Source organism: Agelaius phoeniceus, assembly GCF_051311805.1.
Source record: "Agelaius phoeniceus isolate bAgePho1 chromosome W unlocalized genomic scaffold, bAgePho1.hap1 SUPER_W_unloc_1, whole genome shotgun sequence".
Taxonomy (NCBI): domain Eukaryota; kingdom Metazoa; phylum Chordata; class Aves; order Passeriformes; family Icteridae; genus Agelaius; species Agelaius phoeniceus.
The window spans coordinates 4,280,969-4,307,315 of record NW_027509866.1 but is presented as its reverse complement, the minus strand read 5'-3'; the positions used below and the strand labels follow the sequence as shown (position 1 = coordinate 4,307,315).

Sequence of the window (26,347 nt, the reverse complement as noted above, 5' to 3'; positions counted from 1 at the left end):
GCAGCCAGGCCTGTGCGTGGGGGCCCTTGAGGAGCCATCCCTGCCCCACTGCCCTGGGTTTGTGGCCATGAGGCAGAGGGACAAGGCTGGATATTCAAGATTTGTCAGGGGAATCACTCCTAATGCAGACAGGCTTTGGTAGCATCTGCACTCACAGTCCTATAGGACATGGGTGGCAGGAGCTGGTTTAAGGAATTGTTTTCCTACCCACACATCATTCCTGGCTGTCTGAGGTCACAAATCCCCAGCATTTCTGCTGCACTCAGAGTTTGCCACTGAGAGATGGGAGAGGCAAAGGATTCCCCGTGGCTCAGGGAAAGTGAGGGGCTGGATGGGCTTGTTCCCAGCTGCCCTGGCTTTGCACCTTTGGCTGCAGTCAGAGCCCAATCACACTCCTGGGTCACCCTGGGATAAACCAGACCCTGCCCAGAGCAGAGGGATCCCTGAATGTCTCACCCTCTCTCAAGGTCTCTGGGCAAGGTCTCAGCACCCCCTTGTGCCAAGGACACTCACGGCTCCCTGGACAAACCCAGCATCATTTCCTCAGCTGTGGCAGCTCTGCCTTTCCCCGTGGGACATTCAGGGAACTCCCAGAGGCTCTGGCACAGATTTGCACCCAGGAGGGCAGCTCAGAGCCTGGCAGGGCACAGCAAGGAGATCCCTGGCTGTGCCCATGATGGGATCTCAGGGAGGGGGCTCAACTCATTCTCCTTTGCCATGGACTGCTTTGCCCACAGCCCCACAGGTGCCAGGGAAGCTTGGACACCCCATTGCCATGGACAGCCCTGCCTGGCAGGAATGCCAAGGGCAGTGCCTGACTCAGCTGCTGCAGATGCCAGAGCCTCCCTGAGAGCAGCAGATAACAGTGCCAATGTCAGGGCAGGGCAGAACCAAGAGCAGATGTTGTGGTGCTGTGCCTGAGAGGGCAGGGCAGAGACAGCCGGGCACTCAGGACAGTGTTCCCATGCCCAGCTGTGCCCGGCACCTCCCACACACCAACAGTGCCCTCCTGCCCCAGCCCTGCTCTCTTCAGCCCCCTCTCCTTCCCTGAGCATCTCCCTGGGCCTGGACATTCCCTCCTGAGAGGAGCCTTGTCCCTGCCAGCGCTCACAGAGCCCATGCCAGCCTGTGTGCCCTGGCTGGGGCCCTACAGAAACCTGCCTGTGTGCAGGGCCCTGGCTGGGGCAGGCTCTGTGTGCAGCTGGGCAAGGGCAGCTCAGGAGAGCCCTGCTGGGCTCTGCAAAGGTGATGCTGCTGCTGTGCAGGGCTGAGGAGTGGCTGAGGGCCCTTTGGGAGGCTCCCAGCAGAGACACTGATCAACTCAATTTACAGTTCTGCAGTCCCTGTAAAAGATCAAACATTAGTTTGATGATTCTGCTGTGTCCCTTTCAACTCAGAATGTCCTGGGATTCTTGGATTACAATTCCTGTTCTGCTTCTCTCATCCCCTTGTTTTTTATAATCAAAAGAGAAAAAAATTCCCTTGCAACAGTGATAGAACAGTAAAGTAAAAACCAGACATAAATTGGAAGCTGTCAGGTGTCCCAGTGGGGATGAGGCACACCCGGAGCCTGATTTCAACAATTTATTAAGGTTGATTAATTAGGATATTTAACAGGAACATCCAATAGGAGATTCACTTACCCCAGTTACACATCCCTGGCTCAACCCATTGGAGTAGGTCCAAGGGCTTCTCTGCCTTCACTTTTTGTTATGACTGCTCATATTCTGGTCAAAAAACAAAATGTTCTTCTTGTAGGTCCTCTTCCTGATAATAAGACTATACAGGATACTATATGTATTGTATACAATATGTATTTCAGGAATGCATTTAGACAATCAGTTTATTTTTCTAAAATCAAAGAAAAGGTTAGGGAAAATAATAAAGTCAATAAAGGATTATAGTTATAGATGTGTATAATAGTAATGGAGTTCATTAAGAGTTTAATAGACTTAAAAAAGGAATATAGATTTATAACTATGTAATAGTAATTTACAGAATTACAAATATATGAAAATGGTATAAAATAAAAAAATCTTTTTGTCATCACCCCAGTGTTCCCATCCTTCTTCAAGCAGGAAATGGAAAACACTCTCAGAAAAGCTCCTGATCTTTCCAGCAATCCCAGGCTTACCTTCTTTGGGAAGTGCCCTCCGGAGCTGTGCCCAGGCTGGTCTGGAGCTGGGAGCAGCCCTGCCCCACCCAGCCCCTCTCAGCAGCAGCCCCTGCCCTGCTCAGGGCGGCTCCTTCCCCCCAGAGCTTCTGCCCAGTGCTGGGAGCAGCTGCCAGGGCTGGCTGAGAGCTGTCCCTGGCAGGCAGCAGAGTCCCTGCCCCAGCACAGCGCCCTGGGCTGCAGGACCCTGCTCTGCAGGACAGCCCTGGGCACCCCTGGCTGCTCTGCACAAGAGACAAGCAGAGAATGTACTCACAGGCTCTGCAGGCATTGGCATGTTCCAGCTGCAGGAGATGGCTCCAGGAGCTGCAGCTGCATTGTCCTGCAGCCAGAGGTTCCTGTGCCAAGGGCTGGCAGTGATTGTGCCCCAGGCACTTCTCAGCCCCTTCCCAGCCCTGACTGATTGAAGCTCTCTGTGCCTCTGGGCTGTGCCCGGGCTGGCTGCAGGCAGTGCCCCAGCCCTGCTGGGCTGGCACAAGAGCTGCTCATCCAGAGAAATGTGCTTTTGAAGCTCTTCTTGGTGAGCAGGAGCTGCCTCTGTGCCAGGAGCCCAGCCCAGCTCAGCAGCACAGACACAGCACAAGGACTTTAATGAGCCCCTCTGGGCCTTTGTGCTCAGGCCCTGGACATCAGTCCCTGAGAGGGAGCTGAAGAAACCTCTCCAGAACTCCAAGGCAGAATCCAACTCCAAAGTTTCTTGGACTTTTAATGGGTCCCAGAGAAGGACACGACTGAGCAAGTGTCCCCAGGCCCCAGGCAGAGCAGAGAACTGCAGGCAGTGATGACAGGTGAGGACAAAGAGAAGCCAAGTCTTGGTGCCCTGGGGCACAGCAGGGTCTGTGCCAGCAAGGGCTGGGAGGAGACACCTTGTCCTGAGGCCCTGGGGCCTCCTGGCACAGCCCCAGCCAGGCTGGGCACTGTCAGCCCCTTGTGCTGCCCTCAGCATCCCCCCCTAGCCCACATCCCAGTGGCCTCAAGGATCTGCTGCAAGGAGTCCCTGGGGAGCCTTGCTCAGCAATGGCCCTGGGGGCTCCTTCATGCTCCCTGCAGGGACTGCAGGTTTTTCAAAGGACTTTGGGCTTGGCTTTTGCCTTGGACTCTCTGAGAGGTTTCTGCAATCATGGCCTCCAATTATCTGCTGTAATTAGTCCCTGGAGAGGCTTTGTCAATAACAACACTCAGTGGGGCTCATTAATACTTCAAGGTACTCCGGTTATTTGAAGGTACTTGGTCTTTCCCTTTTGATACAGATTCTGTGAGAGGTTTGTGCAATCATGGCTCCAATTATCTGCTTTAATGAGTCCCTGGAGAGCTTTGTACTGACACTCAGTGGTGCTCAGTAATGCTTTGAGCTTCACAAATTTTTTAAGGTAGTTTGGAATTGTCTTTTCCACATTGAGACTCTGAGAGGTTTTTGGTCAATCCTGTCCTCCAATGCTCTCCTCCAAGGAGTCCATGAGGAGCCTGTGTTGGGGATGGACCTCACTGAGACCCATTCATGCTTTGAGACACTTTGGGGTTTTCTTCTGGCTTTGACTCCTGGAAAGGTTTGTGCAATCTCCTCTCAGGCCCTGAGGTTCCAGGGCTCAGCTCCAAATGCACCACAGTGCTCATCAGGATGCAGCAAATCCTGACAAACCATGGCTCTGCCTTGATTTCCCTCTGCTCTTATGCAGTTTATCAGGAACGTATCTGGAGTGATTTTGTTTTGCTAATTTGAGATTTCTCAGCCAATGCATCTATTTGTGCAGTGGGATCAGTGTTAGCTAATTACCATTGCACTCACTGGAATATATTTACTCATTTCCTGCTGTGAGATAGGATTAGGAGAAAAGAAAAGTAGGCTCAAAATTTTAAAAGGGTATATAGAAAAGTTTGTTACCAGTAAAAAGAAGAAAGATTAATAAGAATCTGAACACTTCTCCTCTCCCTACAACCTTTTCTTTCTTACTGACAATGCAAGGAGACAAAACCTGAAAGTTTCAGTCGCTTTACACCATCTAGAACAGTCTTTCTTCAGTTCACGTAGGGAGAGGAGTCTCTCTTTCATGCTATGGAGACTTCTCCATAAGGAAAAAGTTCGCTCGTGGCTCTCAATTCCCACAAATAGCAGCTGCTCAGAAAATCTGCAATTGTGAGGTCTCTCCCATTTTTCACAGCTTTTCCCACAGCTGTTTTTATGGGCCATGTCAGCTTATGGGGTATGAGTTTAAAGATGAGCTGTTCAGGAGCAAAGATTCTCTTCATCTATTTATGAAATCATCTTCATCTCTGAGAACAGAGATCTTCTTCTCTCCCTGAGGGCATAGGATCTCACCACTCTTCTCTCTTTCTCTCTTTAAACTTCTGATGGGATCACAGCTACTTCAACATTTGCCTACTTTAGCATGGAGGTTTTTGCTGAACAGGTCATCTACCCGTATTTTCAATTAGTTATAGGGAAAAAGAGAGTCTGACATATTAATTACATCCTTCTCCATAGCTTTTCAAGAGGATTTCAGGCTGCAAGATCAAGGCATCTCCTCATCCCTCCCATCTGGGACTCAACTTCCCCTTCAGTGACCTCGGTGTCTTCATGTTGCTCTTCTCTGTGCCTGCAGTTTGTCCTTTTCTCTCACTGGAGGGAGGATGGAAGCACTGAAAGAGTTCATATCTCACCCGGGGCCTGCAGATGGTTCCGTGCCCCCGGCCGGGCTCGGTGCTTGCGGCCGGAGCTGTTTTACGATGGAGGTTTCTGCAGCGGCTGCGCTGGGGCTGTGTCAGGATGGGCTGCGCTGGGGCAGGGCCAGGATCTCAGCAGCCAGGCCAGAGCACAGCAGCAGCATGGCCGGGGGCCGATGGCTTCTCCTGCCCCTGCCCGGGGCTTGCGGCTGAAGCCCAAGGGTGGCAGAATCTTGGCTGAGCCGGCCCGGCCCGGGGCTGCTCCTGGGGCCCGGCGGATCCTGGCTGGGCCCGGGCTGGCGGCGGGGCAGGGCTCAGCAGGGCCCAGATGTTCCCAACTGCAGCCATGGCCCGGCCCGGCCTCGGCCCCGCGGCCTCCCCTGCCCTGCCCGGCAGCCGATGGGGCCTGGCGGGGTCCCTGGGAAGGGGCCCGGCCCCACGGCAGGAGCCGCCTGGCCCAGCCTGGCTGAGACGGGGCCGGGTCAGCCTTGTTACCTCTGTGCCAGCCAGAAGGGAAAGAGACCCTCCCAGGCTTTCCCATCTTTAACATGTGTCTTCACAGAAGCGTGTACAGTTTCCTTAGCAGTTTAACAGATTGTCAATTCTCAAAGTTAATTACTGATTGGTTTTTTAGTCAGACACGGAGGAAACTGCTAGCAGCTTCTCTTGGAACATCACTTCCATGATGCCAAACCCTCACAACAGCACAGAGCACAGAGTTCCTTTGTCCATATGTAGTAGTCATGTGCCCAAGTCCTCAAAAACTCTTCTTGGGAGATGTCTGGGCCCTTTCCAAGGTTTTTTCAACTGAAAGCATTCAGCTCAGAGTCTAAGAAAATCACCAGAAGACATGGCCAGACTGACCTGTCTGTCCTTGGGAGCAATCTTTGGATATATGGAATTTGGGAGGCCAAATTCTAATTTTGGCCATGGACCATGGACATGAAGGTTGGTTCTTTTCCGTAGGAAGGAAGGAACAGAGCCCCAGTGTTTGCCAGGCAGAAGAGAAATGGCCACCAGAGGACAAGGCCAGCCAGAAGTGGCAGGTTTTTTTTCTGAGAGAAACCCTTGCATATAGGAAAATTTTTTGAGAGAATACCAATTTTGGCAATGGACATTTAAAAAGAGGGACAGTTCTTTTCTATAGCAAGGAAAGCACGGAGCCCCAGTGTTCCAGGAGCTGATGAGAGGCAGCCCTTGACATCACAACATCAGCCAGACCTGTCAGGGGCCCTGGGAGGCCAAGCCAGCCAGACCTATTCCATGTTCCCTCACTTCCATGGGGCCCCACATTGTCCCAATGGTCCCTTGCTTCCCTGAGGCCCTGAGGAGTCATAATGCCCCCTTGGTGACACCAGGCCCTGAAGGGTCCCAATGGTCTCCATGGTTCCATCAGGCCCCACAGAGCCATAATGGTCTCTGGGTTCCATGAAGCCCCGCTGTGTCACCATGGCCCCTTGGTTCCATGGGCTCCAGTGGTGCCACAAGGATCCCCTTGGTTCCATGGGGTCCCCACAGTGTCCCAGTGATCTCCATGGAAAGGGAAGAACCCAGCCCCAGTGTTGCAGGGGCAGCCACCAGAGGCCAAGGCCAGCCAGGCTTGATGGTACTGGCAGATTGTGCCTGGGAGCAACCCTTGGATATACAGAATTTTGGAGGTGGAATCCCAATTTCAGACATGGACACCTGGAGGATAAGGATGGTTGTTTTCCATTGGAAAGAAAGCACGGAACACTGATTACACAGTAACATTTGGGGATCTATGGGAAGCATTGGGGATCGTTTCTGCACCTCGTGACCCAACAGGAGCTTCTCTAATAAACTTTGCCTGAAGCTCCCACTGTGCCCATCACAGGAACCCATGTGAGTGTCTGGGACATCCCGGCTCTTTGGCAGCCTGGGCACTCCTGGGATGTCACCATGGAATGGCTGTGACTGCCTCTGACCACAGGGCTCTTTACCATCCCAGAAACGCCTGGGAGGTCTCCATGGAGCCCCTGTCTCTGCCTGTGACATTGCAGCTCTTGAACAGCCTGGAGATTCATGGAACCCTTCTGAGGGCCTGTGACAAATCTGATACTTAGTAGGCAACCATCACCAGCCCCCTGTTCCTATGGGCAGTTTCCATGGACACCATCACCAGCCCCCTGTTCCTATGCTCAGTCCCTTGGCAGCTCCATGGACACCCCATGCCAGAGGTGGTTTCCATGGCCACCAGGGCTGGCACCAGCTGGGATGCTCGGTTTCCACGGGCCGGGCTTCAGCAATGGGATTCCCCAATTTCCTGCTCCTGCTAAAACCGCGCTGCCCTCGCTGCCCTCCCGCCTGCCATGGAAAGCACAAAAGGCAAAGATCCCGGGCTGGGATAAGAACAATTTATTGGGAACAGCAACGAGATAAAGAACAAACAGGAACAGAAACAATATTGATAACAGAAGGGATAAATAAAACTGTTTACAGAAAAAACTACAACATCAACAACTAGTTCTTCCTGGCAATGTATTTCCTCCTGTCTGGAAAGGACACCCTTTTCCTCAGGGGGAGAGAGAGAGAGTCCCTTTCCTGCCCCTGGCAATGACCTGAGGTGGGAGTGAATGTAATGACAGGGCCATGGCCAGACCCTCATGTTCTCCAACCCCACATCATGTCATTGGCAGGGGCAGGAAAAGGGACAGGTGTCTTCCCAGCATGGATCATGGGGAACATGGGTCACCAGGGCTCTGACCAACGTGGTGTCTCCAATGGGGGATAAAGCTGGAGCGGTGCATGAAGCTGTTCCTGCAGTTGGGGCATGAGCAGGGCTTCTTTTACTGGTGCCTCCGTTGGTGTCTGCTCAAGTGAGAGCTGCTGGTGAAGCTCTTCCCACACTGGGGACACTCGTAGGGCCTCTCCCCAGTGTGGATGCGCCGGTGGGTGACGAGGGTGGAGTTGTGCTTGAAGCCCTTCCCGCAGTCAGGGCAGAGGAAGGGCCTCTCATCCGTGTGAATGCGCTGATGCTGGAGGAGCTGAGAGCTGGTGTGAAACCTCTTCCCACACTCGGGGCACTTGTAGGGCCGCTCCCCTGTGTGGATCATTTGGTGGATGATCATTTGGGTCTTCCTACTAAAGGTCATTCCACATTCCCCGCAGTTGTATGGCCTTTCCCCAGTGTGGATCCTCTGGTGGCAGATCAAGAGAGACTTCTGCCTAAAGCTCTTCCCACATTCCCCACACTCATAGGGCTGTTCCCTGGTGTGGGTCTTGTGGTGGGAGATCAGGTTAGAGTTCTGGCTGAAGCTCATCCCACATTCCCCACACTCGTAGGGCTTCTCCCAGGTGTGGATCCGCTGGTGCCTGATGAGGTGGGAGTTGCGCTTGAAGCCCATCCCACAGTCAGGGCAGCGGAAGGGCCTCTCATCTGTGTGAATCCGCTCATGCAGGAGGAGATCAGAGCTGGTGTAAAACCTCTTCTGACACTGGGGACACTCGTAGGGCCTCTCCCTCTCCCCAGCGTGGATGCGCTGGTGGGTGATGAGGGTGGAGTTGCGCTTGAAGCCCTTCCCACAGTCAGGGCAGCGGAAGGGCCTCTCCTCTGAGTGAATCTGCTGGTGCTGGAGGAGACTGGAGCTGGTCTGAAACCTCTTCTGACACTGGGGACACTTGTAGGGCCTCTCCCCAGTGTGGATGCGTTGGTGGATGATGAGGGCAGAGCTGCAGCTGAAGCCCTTCCCACACTCCCCACACTCGTAGGGCCATTCCCCAGTGTGGATCATCTGGTGGCTGATCAGGGTGCTGCTCTGCCTGAAGCTCTTCCCACACTCCAAGCACTTGTGGGGCTTCTCCCCGTCGTGAAGCTGCCCATGGACCACCAGCTCTGAGCTCTGGCTGAAGCTCTGTCCACCTTCCAGGCTCAGGGTGGGTCTTTCCTCCTCAGAGCACACTGGGCTGGGTTTGGAGCCCCTCCTCCTGTGGGATCTCTGGGGATTTTCCTCCCCATTGGATTCCTGTGCCCTGGAGTCACTCAAAATGGCCTCATCCATGAGTTTCTGCTGTGGGGATTTCTCCTCTCTGGTCTCCATGCTCAGCTCCTTCCTGGGGAGAGGAAGGACAAGGAGAGGATGGGATTTGCCTCCGTGCCACAGGGAAGGGGAAGGAGATCCCCCCAGTGCATCCCCAGCAGGACGGGGTTGGCAGCAGGGTTGTCCTGCAGCCAGGGGCTGTGCTGGGCTGGGAGATGGAGCAGGAGAGAGGGGGAAAGGGGCACTGACTTCCTCCTCACCTGCCTGAGTGTCCCGGGGCTCCTTCCTCTTCCTTGCAGCCTCCTCCTCCATCTGGCAAAGGTTTGGGGATGTGAAATCCTGTTCTGGGAGGAAAGCAAGGGATGAGCGCATTGAATTTTGTACTGGTTTCAAGGCAAACCTGGGGGAGAGTCTAAACCAGAATTACAATTTCATAAGAAAAGAAGATCAAGGCAATGGTACAGAAACACTGCCTTAAACTGACAGAGTCAGGATATAACCTGACACCCTGTTGCTGCTCAGGGTGGTGGCTGCAGTCCCATGAAATGGTGGCTGCAGTCCTGTGGGAGTGATGAACATGATTCTGTCCAAGCAGTGATCCTGTAGAAGGGTCTGGTCTTCCTCTAGAGGTCCAGTGGTGGTTCTGGAGCTCTTGTCCTCTGGGAATCCAGTAGGCAAGCTGCTCCTGGTGTTGCAAGGCTCAGCTTATATGCAGGTAGGAATGCTTGGATCCTGCCCCTGGGCGGAGCATCCCACAATGGGATGATGGAATTTTATCAGCCCCGCAGTGACACTCAATGGCCCATTCCCAGAAGATATCTCCTCTGGAGGGCATTATCAGGGCTGAGGCATGGAAGAGATCAAGAACACTGCCCCACCTGTTTATAGCAGTTGATGAAGATGGGGATTGAAAACATGCATTTGGTTCCAACTTACATTGCAGCCTGAAACAGTGGGGGAATCCCTGCTCAGGGGGTGAACACCACCCCCCTTACCCAAACTGGCTCAGGTGTAAAACCCCCACCCTGGGAAGGCCACACACACAGGGGACAATGTCACACTTGCCCTGCCCCAGAGGAGGTCTCTGTCCCTGTCACTCCGTGGCTGTCCCCCCTTTTCTCTTTCAAAGGCCGGGGGCTTTTCCAAATCTAAGAATAAGTTTTTTCTTTGTCCCTGTCACCTTTGTGACATCTACACAGAGCTTTCCCTTCCTTTTAATAATCTTTTCATAAAAGAGGTATCGCAATGTATTGGGCCGAATTTCCACTTTTCTTTTATCAGAATGTGGCAGCAGCAGAGCTGGAGCTGTGCAGGACCAATGGAAATTGGAATTGCCACAAAATCGCTTCTACTGTCAGTTTATTAAATTTTGGTTTTGTTTGTGTGTTCACCACAAGTGGCTTGTGGGAAGAGCAAATTCAAGGCATCTTCTGTAGGGTTAAGTTTGATTTCTGTCAAGAAACAACTTTACTTTTTCCAGTGCCCAGGGGATGCTCAAGGGGTCTCTGTTCCACTCTCCCTGGGGGATGCTTGGGAGGGGTTTAGGGGGTTGTCCCTGTCCCTGTCACCCCAGGCCATTCCCCAGGGGTGTCCCTGTCCCTGTCACCCCAGGCCATTCCCCAGGGGGTGTCCCTGTCCCTGTCATCCCAGGCCATTCCCCAGGGGTCTCCATCATTCTCACCCAGGGAATGCCTGGGGGGTCTCCCTCCCTCTCTCCCCTGTGCCAGGGGGTGCTCGGGGCAGTCTCTGTCCCTCTCAGCCCAGGGCATGCTGGGGGCTCTCTGTCCCCTGGCCCTGGGGGATGCTCGGGGGGTCTCCATCCCTCTGGCCTCAGGCAATGCCTGTGCAGGGCTGGGCACCAGGGGCTCTGTGTCCCTCTCACCGCTGAGGCTGCTCGGGGCTGGGGGGGCTCTGCCACCTTCTCACCCCTGGCGAGGCCAGGGGGGTCTCTGTCCCTCTCAGCCCTGCTGGGACCCCACCCAAACATCATCAGGGCCACAGGGACAGAGACACCCCCAAAGCCCCAGAAGGGCTGAACCTGGGATTTGGTTTGGGGCTGAGGATTTAGGAAGGGGCTGGAATTGGGGCTGGGCTTGGAGTTGGGGCTGAGATTTGGATTAGAGCTGGAATTGGGGTTAAGGCTAGACATGGGATTGGCTTTAGGGCTGGGGTTGGGATTGGGTCTGGGGCTAGACGAGTCTGGCACTGGGATGGGATTAAATACAGAACTGTGAGTGTGTCTGAACATGGAGTGAGATTGAGACCAGGATCAGGGTCAGGTTTGGAACTGAGCTCACCCAGAGCAGGACAGGAGGGGATGTCACTGTGGGAAGGTTTGGGGAAAATCCTGGTTTGGGGAAAAACAAGGTGTGAATGCCTTCGGTTGGGGATTCCGCCCACACAAGTCCATCTCTAGGAGTCATCTGGTATCCATAAAATCCTCCAAAAATCAAGAGTGAATCAAAAAAAGCCACCAGGAGTGTCCCATGTCCAGTCTCATCCCTCTGGGGTTCTGGTGGTCCCCCATCTCAGGGCTGCTGGGGATCCTCAGGGGTCGTTGTGATCCCCCCTCTCCAGGGTCCTACTTAGGGATGTTGGGGGGTTTGGGGTCCCCTTCTCCAACCTCACCCCAGACCAGCCACTTGGGGCTCCCCCCTCTTCCCAACACCCCGTTCTGGTTTATGGCAAATTTGGGAGAAAATCTCCAAAAGATTTTCCTCTACAAAGCAAATACAAGCAGCCCCTATCGCAGCTGGATCGAGAAAAGATTTCCTCGGAGAAAAGCGAAAAAAAATCTGTTTATTTAGCAGGCAAAGCATTCACCAGCACAACAAATGAAAAATATTAAACAATAAGACTTCTTGCTTCTCCAAAAGAGATGATGAACTCGGAATGTTCCTCCTTGGGCTGTAGCTCAGCTCACTCAGTCTCTTATCAGTCTCTTATCAGTCTCTTATTAGTCTCTTATCAGTCTCTTATCCGTCTCTTTTCAGTCTCTGCAGTGCTGGAAATGCCAGGGCCCAGGCTCCGCCAGGTGGGCCACAGGCAGGAGCTGCCGGTGGTGTTCTGGGTGTTCAGTGCAGAGCAGGTTTAAACAGCTCCAAAGAAAAAGAAAAACCACAGTCCAGGGAACTTCTCTGCCTCAGAGAGCTAAAAACTAACTAAAAGCAAAGGAGAGCTCTGTCCTGCTCTCTGTCCATCCAGGAGCCGGAATGTGGAGGAGTGAGTGCAGTGTCTGAAAACAAACTGCAGCTTCTTCCTCCTCCCCTTGGCTCTCAGAACCGGCCTTAAAGGTGCAGAACTCATTTCTGGGCTAAACGGACCGATGGGGCACGAGCATCATGAAGTCACCCCAGGACGCGCCCCTGTCAGGGTCAGGGGGTCCCGTCCCCGCCTCATCTCCGGGCTGCCGGGGGTGCCCCAGCTCCGGTATCGCCCCTTCCCCTCTCCCCGCCCCGGGGGTCCCCCGTTCCACAGCCCCGGCTCTCACGGGGATCCCCAAAACCAATGTCCCGCCCCGTCGGTACCAGGCCATCCCCACGTGGACCCCCGGGACCCTCCCAAGGGGCGATCGCGGCTCCTCTGCCCCGAAAAAGCTCCTCTTAGGGAGCCCGGAGATACCCGGGGCTCGAGTCTGGGATCTGCCGGCTCCGAACACGCTCCAAAAAAATCCTCCCGGACACCCCTGTCTGGAGCCGGGGCGAGCTCGGCCTCGCCCTCACCTGCGGCTCGGGGCTGGGGGCGATGCTCCCGGGGCAGGGGCTGCTGCAGGCTCAGCGTGCGGGCGCTGCGAGCGCCGGGATTCTCCCGCTCCCGCTCCTGCTCCTCCTCTCCCTCCTCTTCCTCCCGCATTTCCTCCGCTGCCAGCCCGGACCCCCCTTTCCCACCCCTCTGCCCCGCGGCCCCGCAGCCCCGGCTGCTGGGTGGGGGAGCCCCCGATCGGCCCCAGGGCTGGGCAGGGGGCTCGGGGACCCCCCCGGGGCGGATCCGTGCCCCCGGCCCGAGCCCCAAACTCCGCTCCGGGGCCGCTGGGCTCTGCGGGTCCGCCTGGCAACCGGTGAGTCACCGGCGAGAAAAGCTCTGGTTGGCTGGAAATTGTTCAGCGCCTCCTCTGATTGGCTGGAATTGTGAAAGGCGCTGAGCCCTGCGGGTGTCCCCGGGAGCTGCGGAGTCCGGGCCGGAGCCTTTTCCTCTTTCTTTCTCCCCCTCTGAGAACTCTTTCCTATTTCTTTCTCTCTCTGAGATCTCTTCCCGATTTCTTTCTCTCCCTCACTCTTCCCCATTTCTTGTTCAGTTCAATCCAAGTTCGAGCAGATCCACAGGTTGCGTTCCCACGCTCTCATTCGCACTCCCCTGGGGCAGAGGCGTCTCTCCCTCGCGAAATCGTAACCCATGGGCAGGGTCCCTTCCCAGCCCAATCCTTCCAAGATTTTGTCGGGGACTCGCTTCCATTTCCTCCCTCCCTCTGCTTCCAGCGGGGAAGGTGCTGGGAAATGTCCGGCAAAGCCACCTTTGCTGTGTGCTCTGGGAGCCCACAGAGCTGCTGGACCTTGTCCCCTGGCCCTGCACAGCTCCTTGGGAGGCACGGCAGGAGCAGCACCCTGGCAGCCTCGGGAATGGCCCTCTGGGATCCATGGCACACACTGCCAGGGGCTGGAATTCCAGTTCCCAACCAGGAAAAGATGTTCCTGCCCTGGAAGGAAAAGCTCTCAAGAAGGAGCCAAAAGCCAAGTGGAGCAAGATCTTACAGTGACATTTCACTGCCAGCCTTCATAACTTCACCCATGGTTGTTGTAGCTCCTGGATTGGGAATTAAATCAGGGCAGGGTCTTTGGTGGGAGCTGCCCTGGGTCAAGGGAGACACTGAGAGAGAAACAGAGCAGGCAAAGAGAGGCAGGAGAGAAAGGAGTGAGATGAAGGACTACATTTTGTTCATCACGAAAAAGAGACCAGTGTGTTACAAGAGTTGTCTGCTGACTATTTCTGTACTACTTCATGAGATATGAGCCACAAGGATACCAGGGAAGGGGAGGGGTTGCAGGAGCCCACACATAGTCCCACCCAGCAAATGGTACAAGCAGATAACTCACAGAAATAACGACCAGGGAAAGGCTGGGGAAAGGGCAGGGGCAGATTAACACCCAGCAGGGAAACCTTTCCCGCTGACAAATGGTACAAGCAGATAACTCACAGAGATAACGACCAGGGAAAAGCTGGGGAAGGGGCAGGGGCAGATAAACAGTTTGCAAGGCAGGATATTTGCTTGCTTAAGCTTGATAGGACACATATTGCATTAATCATAAGATTTTGGTAATTTTCCACGGAGAAGTCACCAAATAAGGACATAGGGTGAAGAAGACACAGCTGAGGAAGACTCCGCAGCCTTTTATCACCGACCACCAGGAGACAGAAGGATGACCCTCTAGCAACAACCAGCACAGGCGCAGAGAACTCCGAGATGACGTGGACTCCTGAAGGATGGAGAGGATAAAAGGACTGAATCAGAAACTAGTTGGGGCGGCAGTAGGTGGAGCGGAGACTCCCCTGTTGCCCAGCGCTGAGCCTTTGCTTACGTAGTATAACTGCTTCAATAATTAATAAATTCTTTGATTGGAAATTACTCGTTTTGAGTCAATTTTATAACAAGGAGGACACAAGCACAACCAGCTGAGAAGGTGGCACTCTGAAAACAGACCAGAACTGACTGAAAAGGAATATGAGAGAAAGAAATAATTTTGCACCTTTTATTTCCTATCAAAATACAATTTTTTCCCCTTCTCACAAACCTTTTGCCGTTGTCATTCAGCAGGGCTGTCAGAAAGTCCTTAATTCTGGGTGGATGTTCCAGACTGCAGCCACAGGCAAACAGGGAATGGGGATTTTCCTGCTCCTGGGGAGTGACATCCTCAGCTGAGGAAAGGAGGAGACACCAGAAGAAAATGGCAGCCGGGCTTCATCCTCCCACAGGAAAGAGAGGGGGGAAATCTCTCATCCTGTCTGCAGCTGCTCCCACAGGGATGTGAGGGCTGATCCCAGAGCCCCAAGGGTCACAGTCAGGGCTGCCCTCAGGGAATGCTCACCTGGTATTGAGGGGCAGCGTGGGAGCACCTGGATCTTGGGGCACCCAGCTGCCCCCCATGTTTGGAGGTGCCTGAGGACGGCTGGGACAATGCCAGGGACATCCTGCAGTGACATCCCCCCTGTCCTGCTCTGGGTGAGCTCAGTCCCAAACCTGACCCTGATCCTGGTCTCAATCTCACTCCGTGTTCAGACACACTCACAGTTCTGTATTAAATCACATCCCAGTCCCAGACTCATCTAGCCCCAGACCCAATCCCAACCCCAGCCCTAAAGCCAATCCCATGTCTCGCCTTAACCCCAATCCCAGCTCTAATCCAAATCTCAGCCCCAACTCCAAGCCCAGCCCCAATTCCAGCCCCTTCCTAAATCCTCAGCCCCAAACCAAATCCCAGGCTCAGCCCTTCTGGGGCTTTGGGGGTGTCTCTGTCCCTGTGACCCCGATGATGTTTGGGTGGGGTCCCAGCAGGGCTGAGAGGGACAGAGACCCCCCCGGCCTCGCCAGGGGTGAGAAGGTGGCAGAGCCCCCCCAGCCCCGAGCAGCCTCAGCGGTGAGAGGGACACAGAGCCCCTGGTGCCCAGCCCTGCACAGGCATTGCCTGAGGCCAGAGGGATGGAGACCCCCCGAGCATCCCCCAGGGCCAGGGGACAGAGAGCCCCGAGCATCCCCTGGGCTGAGAGGGACAGAGACTGCCCCGAGCACCCCCTGGCACAGGGGAGAGAGGGAGGGAGACCCCCTAGGCATTCCCTGGGTGAGAATGATGGAGACCCCTGGGGAATGGCCTGGGGTGACAGGGACAGGGACACCCCTGGGGAATGGCCTGGGGTGACAGGGACAGGGACACCCCTGGGGAATGGCCTGGGGTGACAGGGACAGGCACAACCCTCCCAAGCCCCTCCCAAGCATCCCCCAGTGTGAGAGGCTCAGTGACCCCTTGAGCATTCCCTGGGCACTGGACAAAGCAAAGTTGTTTCTTGACAAAAATCAAACTTAACCCTACAGAAAATGCCTTGAATTTGCTTTTCCCACAAGTCACTTGTGGTGAAAACGCAAACAAATCCCAAAATTCAATAAACTCACAGTAGAAGCAATTTTGTGGCAATTCCAAAATCCATTGGTCCTGCACACCTCCAGTTCAGCTGCTGGCAGGTTCCAATATAAGAAAAGTGGAAATTCGGCCCAATACATTGTGATACCTCTTTTCTGAAAAGAGTATGAAAAGGAAGGGAAAGCTCTGTGTAGATGTCACAAAGGTGACAGGGACACAAGAAAAATTATTCTTAGATTTGGCAAAGCCCCCGGCCTGTGAAAGAGAAAAGGGGGGACAGCCACGGAGTGTCAGAGACAGAGACCTCCCCTGGGGCAGGGCAAGTGTGACATTGTCCCCTGTGTGTGTGGCCTTCCCAGGGTGGGGGTTTTACACATGAGCCAGTTTGGGTAAGGGGGGTGGTGTTCACCCCCTGAGCAGGGATTCCCCCACTGTTTCAGGCTGCAGTGTTAGATGGAACCAAATGCATGTTTGCAATCCCCATCTTCATCAACTGCTATAAAGAGGTGGGGCAGTGTTCTTGATCTCTTCCATGCCTCAGCCCTGATAATGCCCTCCAGAGGAGATATCTTCTGGGAATGGGCCATTGAGTGTCACTGCAGGACTGATCAAATTCCATCCTCCCATTGTGGGATGCTCCGCCCAGGGGGAGGATCCAAGCATTCCTACCTGCATATAAGCTGAGCCTTGCAACACCAGGAGCAGCTTGCCTACTGGATTCCCAGAGGACAAGAGCTCCAGAACCACCCCTGGACCTTCAGAGGAAGACCAGACCCTTCTACAGGATCACTGCTTGGACAGAATCACGTTCATCACTCCAACAGGACTGTAGCCACCATTTCATGGGACTGCTGCCACCACCCTGACCAGCAACAGGGTGTCAGGTTATATCCAGACTCTGTCAGTTTAAGGCAGTGTTTCTGTACCATTGCCTTGATCTTCATTTTCTTATTAAATTGTAATTATCGCCTAGACTCTCCCCAGGTTTGCCTTGAAACCACTACAAAATTCAATGCGCTCATCCCTTGCTTTCCTCCCAAAACAGGATTTCACATCCCCAAACCTTTGCCAGATGGAGGAGGAGGCTGCAAGGAAAAGGAAGGAGCCCCACGACACGCAGGCAGGTGAGGAGGAAGTCAGTGCCCCTTTCCCCCTCTCTCCTGCTCCATCTCCCAGCCCAGCACAGCCCCCGGCTGCAGGACAACCCTGCTGCCAACCCCGTCCTGCTGGGGATGCACTGGGGGGATCTCCTTCCCCTTCCCTCTGGCACGGAGGCAAATCCCATCCTCTCCTTGGCCTTCCTCCCCCAGAAAAGGAGCTGTGGATGGAGACCAGGGAGGAAAAATCCCCAGGGCAGGACCTCATGGGAGAGGCCATTTTGCGTGACTCCAGGGCACAGGAATCCAATGGGGAGGAAAATCCCCAGAGATCTCACAAGAGGAGGGGCTCCAAACCCAGCCCAGGGTGTTCTGAGGAGGAAAGACCCACCCTGAGCCAGGAAGGTGGACAGAGCTTCAGCCAGAGCTCAGAGCTGGTGGTCCATGGGCAGCTTCATGATGGGGAGAAGCCCCACAAGTGCTTGGAGTGTGGGAAGAGCTTCAGGCAGAGCAGCACCCTGATCAGCCACCAGATGATCCACACTGGGGAATGGCCCTACGAGTGTGGGGAGTGTGGGAAGGGCTTCAGCTGCAGCTCTGCCCTCATCATCCACCAACGCATCCACACTGGGGAGAGGCCCTAGGAGTGTCCCCAGTGCCAGAAGAGGTTTCAGACCAGCTCCTGTCTCCTCTGCCACCAGCGAATTCACACCGATGAGAGGCCCTTCCACTGTCCTGACTGTGGGAAGGGCTTCAAGCACAACTCCACCCTCATCACCCACCGGCGCATCCACGCTGGGGAGAGGCCCTATGAGTGTCCCCAGTGTGGGAAGAGCTTCACCAGCAGCTCTCACTTGACAAAACACCAACAGAGCCACCAGTAAGGGAAGGCCTGCTATTAAATATTAGACCCCGAGGTTTCCAGGTGTGGGGGGGCCTGGCTTCTTCTGGCCCTCGCGGCTGGACCAAAGGCTGAAGCTGTGGTGTTTTCACCCCAGAGATACCTTTGGCCAGCTGGGTGCTGCAGCTGAGCACTCAGAACAAATCCAGGCAAAGCAGGAACTCAGTTTACCTTTGGTGGAAAAGGTTCAAGCAGCAGTGAAAAGGAGCGGGTTCTGTCAAAGAGTCTTTAATCCAGAGTTTTATTGCAGCATGGTAGACCTCTGAATGTGGTTAACAGCTCCCAGACAGACACGCCGGCCGCATGGTCTCGTGTCCTTTTAAGCCCCGGGGACAGGGGGAGGGGAGGGACAGGTGAGGGCCAACCAGGTGGGAGGAGGGGGAGGCTCCAGGGATACAGACACTTGGACAGGCCAATGAGCCCAGACCTGAGGAGCGTCTGCCAGCGACATGAAGCCCTGCTGGAATGTTAAGATTGATGGACAGCTCTTAGGCAGGAGGGCAAAGGGGGAGGGGGAAAGACGGCGCACCTGAGTGGGTTGGGATAGGTGAGACAGGAAAGAACTGCAACAGCCTGCAAATGCCTCGATTGCAGAAAAAGCTTCATGCACCACTCCAGCTTCACTCCCCGTGGGAGAAGCCACATTGGGAAGAGCCCTGGTGATATATGTTTCCTGTGATCCATGCTGGGAAGACACCTGTTTCTTTTCCTGCCCCTGCCAATGACCTAATGTAGGATGGAAGAACATGAGGGTCTGGCCATGGCCCTGTCATTACTTTCACTTCCACCTCAGAACATTGCCAGAGGCAGGAAAGGGACTCTCTCTCTCTCTCTCTCTCCCTGAGAAGGGTGTCCTTTCCAGGCAGGGGAAATTGTGGCCAGGCAGACCCAGTGAGCTGTTTTTTAGTTTTCCCTGTAAACAGTTTTATTTACCCCTTCTGTTATCAATATCATTTCTGCTCCTGTTTGTTTCCTTATCTCATTGCTGTTCCCATTAAATTGTTCTTATCCCAGCCCGGGATCTTTGCCTTTTGTGCTTTCCATGGCAGGCGGGAGGGCAGCGAGGGCAGCGCGGTTTTAGCGGCAGCAGGAAATTGGGGAATCCCATTCCTGAAGCCCGGCCCATGGAAACCGAGCATCCCAGCTGGTGGCAGCCCTGGTGGCCATGGCAGCAGCCTTGGGAGCGGGTCCCTGGCTGGGGCTGTGGGAACCTCTTCCCTCTGGTGCCCAGGGACAGGAGTGGAGGGAGCGGCTGCAGCTGAGTCGGGGCAGGCTCAGGTTGGATGTCAGGAAAAGGTTTTTGGCCAGAGGCTGCTGGGGCCCTGGCCAGGCTCCCCAGGGAAGGGTCCCAGCTCCAGGGCTCTCTGAGCTGCAGCAGCGTTTGGCCAGCGCTGCCAGGCCCAGGCTGGCATTGTTGGGGTGTCCTGTGCAGGGCCAGCAGTTGCACTGGAGGATCCTGATGGGTCCCTCCCAGCTCAGCCAATTCTGTGCTTCTGGGATCCCATCAGCCTGGGGATGGGGCTGCCAATGGTTGCTATGGCAACGGGCTCTGGCGGCAGGCCTGAGCTGGTGTCCATGGCAACCACCCCAGCATGGGGTCTCCATGGAGCTGCCAAGGGACTGAGCATAGCAGCAGGGGGCTGGTGATGGTTGCCATGGAAACTGACCATAGCAACAGGGGACTGGGGATGGTTGCCATGGAAACTGAGCATAGCAACAGGGGGCTGGGGATGGTTGCCATGGAAACTGACCATAGCAAGAAGGGGCTGGGGATGGTTGCCTGCTAAGGATCAGATTTGTCACAGGCCCTCAGAGGGGTTCCATGGGGACTTTCCAAGAGTCTCCAGGCTGTTCCAGAGCTGGAATGTCACACGCAGAGACAGGGGCTCCATGGAGACCTCCCAGGGCTTTCTGGGGATGGTAAAGAGCCCTGGGGTCAGAGGCAGTCAAAGCCATTCCATGGTGACATCCCAGGGCACCTTGGGCTGCAAAGGCACCCATCTGTCACAGGCACTCACGGGGGCTCCACGGTGACATCCCAGGAGTCCCCAGGCTGCCAAAGAGCCGGGATGGCCCAGACACTCACAGGGGTTCCTGTCATGACCACAGTGGGAGCTTCAGGCAGCGTTTATTAGAGAAGCTCCTGTTGGGTCACGAGGTGCAGAAAGGATCCCCAATAGCCCCCACAGATCCCCAAATGTCACCGTTGAGTCAGAGATGACACAGACTCAGATCAGAAGGCTAAGGGCTAAAAGCCACTCATTTTTGCAATCCTCTTCTTTTATATCTTGGTTTGCTACAGGTGGACCTCACTGGTCATTTAATCAACACATTTCACATGATTGGCCAATTAAGACAACACCCTTCAGTAAACAACATTCTGGAAAAAAGTCAACCTATTACAAACATTTTTGGGGCACCAGTTATTGATGTTTGTTTTATGTTGGGCCTTTCTGGGGGCTCCCTGGATGGGGGAAACCCTCTGTAGCAGTTCTGTGCCAGGTAAAAGGAGATGCATGGGACTTTTTCAGTGTTCAGGATCTTCTTTTTTCTTATCTTATCTAAAGTTTTGCATTGCTGTCCACACCAGTCTCAGCACGCTGGAAAAGCACTGCAAAATGGCTCAAAAATGTTCAGTTTCAAGGTCTTTTAAAGTTGTCTCATCCAATTAACTTATAAAACCTACATTATTTCTACTTATCTACCAATAACTCATCCCTTGACTGTCCACATAACCTCTGCACTGTGCTTTCCTTGACCAATCACCCTGTGCCACCAACACTGTAAAAAATGGAGTAGATGAAGAAGAAGACAGGGATAACACCCAAATTCATCCATCTTGCTTCCTATCTACACCATACTAAAAATCCCAAAACCTAAATTTCTCACCCAAGGGACATAGTATAGTACTCTGTATTACCTATTTCAGACGTCGCTAAATTCTAATCTATTTCAAAGTCTTGGAAGTCCTCTCCATTGGCGAAGGCTAAAGGCAGTGTTTCTCTGGGGGTCAGGATTCCTCAGAGCAGACAGAGAAATATCCCCTGTGCCCTGGATTCCCACATATTTAACCTAAAATCCTTTAACCCTTAACATGCGAAGTTACCCAAAAGTGTTTCAGGTAAATAGGATTAGAAGGAGAAGAAATAGAGAACAACAGAAAGACAGAAGATCCGTAGAAAGACACGCACATGGGTACCAACTGCTCAGGTTCCAGCATCACCAACAGAGGAACCCCAGCAGAAGGCAGGAGCCAGACCCTGGGCTGGCCTCGTGCTCCGGCTTTTAACGCCCTGGGCCTCCATGGCCCCGCCCCTGGGGTGGGACTGCCAGTTGCTTATCCAATCAGAACCAGGGTAGCACCAGCTGCTGGTGTGTGATTGATTGATTGACAGCTGCTTGCCCAATCAGAGCTGGGTTAACATCACCCCCTGCTGTGTGATTGGCAGGTCTGCCAGGCCAGGGCTGGGCGCAGGGCTCTGTCCCACCACAAACCAAGGCCTGACCCGGCCCTGGCCCCACACGGGCATTCCGAGCATCCCAAGGTGTCTCGGGACATGGATCTCATCCAGCCTCTGACAGCGACCACGGTGACACTACGGAACCTCATGGAGCCATGGGCCAGTTGTGACAATGGAGATCCAAGGAAACGATGGTGAGACTGTGGAATCCAGGAATCATCGAATCAAGGAGACCATTGTGCAAATCATGGGCCCTATGGAAGCAAGGATCAATGATCAAACTGTGGTTTGATTGTGATTGATTTAAAATGGAAACAAGGAGCCATTGTTTCACAGCGGGGCTGCGTGGGGCCAATGGACCCTTGTGACTCTGTTGGGGCTCATGAAACCAAGAAGCCATTGTGACATTGCCAGGCCTCATGGAATCAAGGAGACCATTGTGACAGTGTGGGGACCCATGAAGTCAATGGAACATGGGACAGGTCTGCCTGGTTTGGCCTCCTGGGGGCTGTCTGACAGGTCCCACTGAATTTGGCATGTCAAGGGCCACTTCCCATCTGACCGTGAAGCACTGGGGCTCTGTGCTTTTATTCCTATGGGAAAGAACTGTCTTTCTTGTCTAGGCACCCATGGCCAAAATTGGGATTCTGTGTCTAAAATTCCCTATATCCAAGGGTTACTTCCAGACAAAATCTGACCATAGAGTCAAGTCTGGCCAGCCTTGGCCTCTGGTGGCTGCCTCTCATCTGCCCTTGCACCACTGGGGCTCACTTGTTCCCTTCCTATGGAGACCATTGGGACACGGCGGAGCATTGTGGAACCAATGGGCCATGGTGACACTGCAGGCCCTTGTGGAACCTGTGACACTGTAGGAACTTGTGGAACCAAGGGGAACACTGTGACACTGTGAGTGCCATGGATCTAAGGGGCCATTGTGACACTGTGGGGCCTCATGGAACCCAGGACATCACTGTGGCTCTGTTGGGCCGCATGGTCCCAAGGGTCCAGAGCAAAGCAGCGGTGTGGGAGTTCGCCCGGCTGTAACTCAGAGTCAGACAGATTTTGCCCTGGAAAAACTGGGCGCGAATCTCAATCCATTGGAATCATTTGTTTAACTCAGGGTGAGTTTGAGTGTTCCCCCATAAGCCTTTAGTGTTGTTATGCTAAGTTGTCCAACTTCTCCTCCCCTGTTGGTTACTTGTTTCCCCTATAGGGTTATTGTTCCAGAGTGTTCTACCCTCAAGTGTATATTTTGTTGCTTCACCTTTATCTCAGGTCTTTGAATCCCACCCCTCCTACTGTGCTCAACTTCTCCATGTTTCTTGTTTTTCACCCTGTTACTAAAGTTCTTTTTGGGCAACTCCATTGATCCTGCTTGTAGGAGCGTCGGGGGTTAGGACGGTTGGGACGGACAGAGATGAGAGATCTCTGAAGCCAGGTCTTGGAACTTGTGGTTTATTGCAAAGGGTGTGGGTGCAGGGGCCTTGTTTGGAGCTGCCAGCCACAGCTTGGAGCAGGCCCAAGAGAGGAGCTCGAAAGAGGCGCCCAAAATGGATGCCCAAAAGAGGAGGGGAGTTCCCATTACAATACAATAAATCATTTTCTGTGCTGCATATTCTAATTTTCACTAACCAATCTAGTACAAGATACAAATCTTATAGCATTTACATACAGCCTAGAAGAATCATTACATTACCATACTGTGTTACATTTTAAACCCAAAAAACTACTCTTTGGACCCCTTCTGCAAAGCTAGTAGGGTCTGCTCTGACCCTTGGACCTGCCTGCAAGCAGAGGGTGTTGTTTCATCAAAAGAAGATTACCTTCAGCTGGCCATACCATTGTTTTCCAGTTGTTCAGTAACTCAGGCTTGGTATCTCAAAGCTTGCTTTCATTTCAATCTCACTTATAGTTTCCATATTCTCAAAATCTTTTGCCAGGCAATCATATTTATAAGGCTTTCCTGTTTCATCTTCCCCAGCATCTGCTCCTTTTCATTTTCACCACCCTTGCCCTGAAGTTGGGGAACGAGAAAGGTTTGTCACAGCCACCCTCATTGCAACGTTTGGCACCTGAACAGGGGCCCTGACATTCAGTCATTTCAGCTGGGGTTAGCTGATGGATAGGCCAGGGCTCCCCGGGATTTTGGATTGTGCCAGGCCCAGCGGATTCATCGTTGCTTCGAGGGACCTTGGCCAGGATCCACAGGGACAGGGACAGCTTCACCTGCATAGGATTGCAGGTGGGCTTGGGGAAACGCAAGACATTTATTGCCCATTTTGCCACTGTGTTTTTACAATATGCACCCACATCCCATAACTGATTTGGGGTGTTCTGGTGGCTCTTCCCCTTAAGGCAGAGAAAAAAAAAAGGGTAGTCAGATGTCCAAAGTAGAAAGGAGCATACATGGATGCTTTAATTCTCACTGATCATGACTTAATATTTTCAAAGTACGAATTAAAATCAGTCATGAGGTGGATCATTAAAAATTTTCCAGATGCCTTTGCTGATGAAATCCATACCACTGAATTTTGGGACTCACTGGGAGTTAAATTGTACAACGTTTCAATCAAAAGGGACCCCATTGCACCCTGCATGCTCCCCATCTTCCACACCATCCTTGAGACCCTTCACCAGCAAGCAGTGTGCTGAAAACTCGATCCGTTGGTCACTCCTAACTCGGGACCTCCCCTCAAACCTGCCTTTCTCAGACCTTCCACGATGGTCCAAGATGGCAATGGCCACGCAGTCTTGGAGCATCATGGCCTGGAGACTCAAGGTGGAAGGAGCCCGAATGTGGCTCAGGAGCCCAACCATCCTCCCTCCATCTTGGCTCCTCCACTTCCTGCTACCACAGCCTTCTCTTCCGCCCTGAACGAACCTCCAGACTCCACCCCCAGAACTGTGGGTCATGCCCCCACTGTCAATCATTCCACCTTCACCCTGGGCCATGCCTCCAGTTAAGGAAGGAGACTGGTAAATAACCTCGAAACTCCTCATTGCCCCCGTATGAAAGAAGGGGGCAGAACCCCAGGTATCAGCCATTGGTTTATGGGGAAATCAAGGATCTGTGTAGGGCAGCTAAAGACCATAGGAAGGACTCACCTTGTTTTAATGGCCTAATGAGGGCCATGTTTACAGCACATCTTAACCCCCTATGATTTAAAATATATTATGACCATGTTGTTGTCACCTACAGAATACACCCTGTGGGAAGAAGGATGGAAACGTTTGCTAAATGAATTAATAGAAGACTGTGCTAATAATGAGGCAAGGGCAGAAATGACAATCAACCATCTAGCTGGAGAAGGACAACACAGCCTACCAGATGATCAAGCAGCAGGTATCCCCAGAAGAGCTTTGGATGATATAAAAAAAAATGGTTTTGAAAGCTTGAATCCAGGTACCAGATAGTACCACCCCCAGTTTGGACTACGTAAACAGAAGACAAGAACCTGGAGAGCCCTACATGAAATTTATTGATCACCTTAAACAGGCACTAGAGAAACAAGTCTAGAATGAAAAGACTCAAAATGAATTACTAAAATCGTTGGGGGTAGCCAATGCCAACCCGGAATGTAAGAAAGTGCTGTGTGCCCTTCCACTAGAGCTGGAACCCACACTCCTGCAGATGATTGAGGCCTGAAATTGCCTCAGAACAACAGAACACAGAGCAGCTGTACAAGCCCAGGCCTTTGGACAAGGAGTTGCAGAAGCCCTAGGGGCCATGCAATTCCCCTTTAAGGGGCCCCAGCAACATCTACAGGCCCCAAAAATATGTTTCCAGTGTGGTCAACAAGGACATTTTAGAGAAGATTGTCCCCAAGGAGGAGGGGCCTATCCGGTCCCTAATGGATAATCAACATCAAATTAGGTGGAATTTCTCAAAAGGGAACTACACCAAGCAGCCAAAAACTGCCATTGGAGTGCAAGGTGGCCTCAGGCTATGGCACAAATGTTCAAGCCAATGATGCCTACAATCGCCGAATTGTACACCCATTACAGATAATGTCGCCCTAAACTCCAGCACCTCATCTCCCATTTGCCAACCACCTTACCACCAGGGGCAAAATTGAAGTTGGTGAGTCTGGAATCTGTTGGTTTAACTGATTATTTTGCCCATGAAATATCGACAGGACAGCTGGGGCCCGAAGATCAGCCCTGTGAACTATTAATTTTAGTAAACTACCAATCAAGCACTGAAGAATTTTTTGTATTGCCATCCGTACTATCAATGTCCTCACAACGAGAAATTACAGTACTGACCCTGTCTCCCAACCCACCTTGGTTTATACCCCAAGGACTAACAATTCCCCAAGCAGGATGCTGATGACACTTCACTAGGGATGTGATAAATCAGGATTGACCAAAAATCACCTGCACTCTGGAACTTAACAGCGAAAAGGTTGTTTTGACAGGGCTTGTGGACATGGGAGCAGATGTGACAGGTATCTGACATTCCAAGTGGGCTCCTAACCGGGCGTTTACAGCTACTGCAGGAATATTGTCAGAGATCAGAGGTGACAGTGACAGTCTCCAAAGTGCAGAACTTATTAACATCAAAGGACCTGAAGGCCAAATTGCCACAATGAGACCATTTGTGATAAAGGACCTTGGTGTATCCCAGATAAGAACATCAAGCCCTACCTGTAGCCACTGAGTGTGGATTCTGCAAAGGAACCTTCAAGTCCACCCCAAGACAAACCCACCAGACAGTGACTCTGGCACCTGGACTAGACAATCCTCTTGAAGATGACACATAGGAAGCTTTTACTCACATTCTTCAGCCTGTTTGCAACCATGCTCCTCACAAGTGGATGGGCAGCCCTCAAAAACACAAAGCACAGTGTACGGATAACTCTAGCAAAGCCATGAAACAAGACACCCTGTGCCTGTCTGTCGCTAGCCCTGATGACCCCTTCTCCACCT

General features: G+C 53.1%; 1 protein-coding gene across 1 annotated transcript in view; it reads left to right on the top strand.

Moving 5' to 3' along the window:
* LOC143692452 (uncharacterized) overlaps positions 1–26,347 on the top strand; it is a 358,232-nt gene that overhangs the window by 109,293 nt on the left and 222,592 nt on the right. Inside the window, 1 exon segment of the mRNA XM_077172684.1 lies at positions 17,462–17,881. Coding sequence (XP_077028799.1) covers positions 17,462–17,881 — 420 coding nt within the window.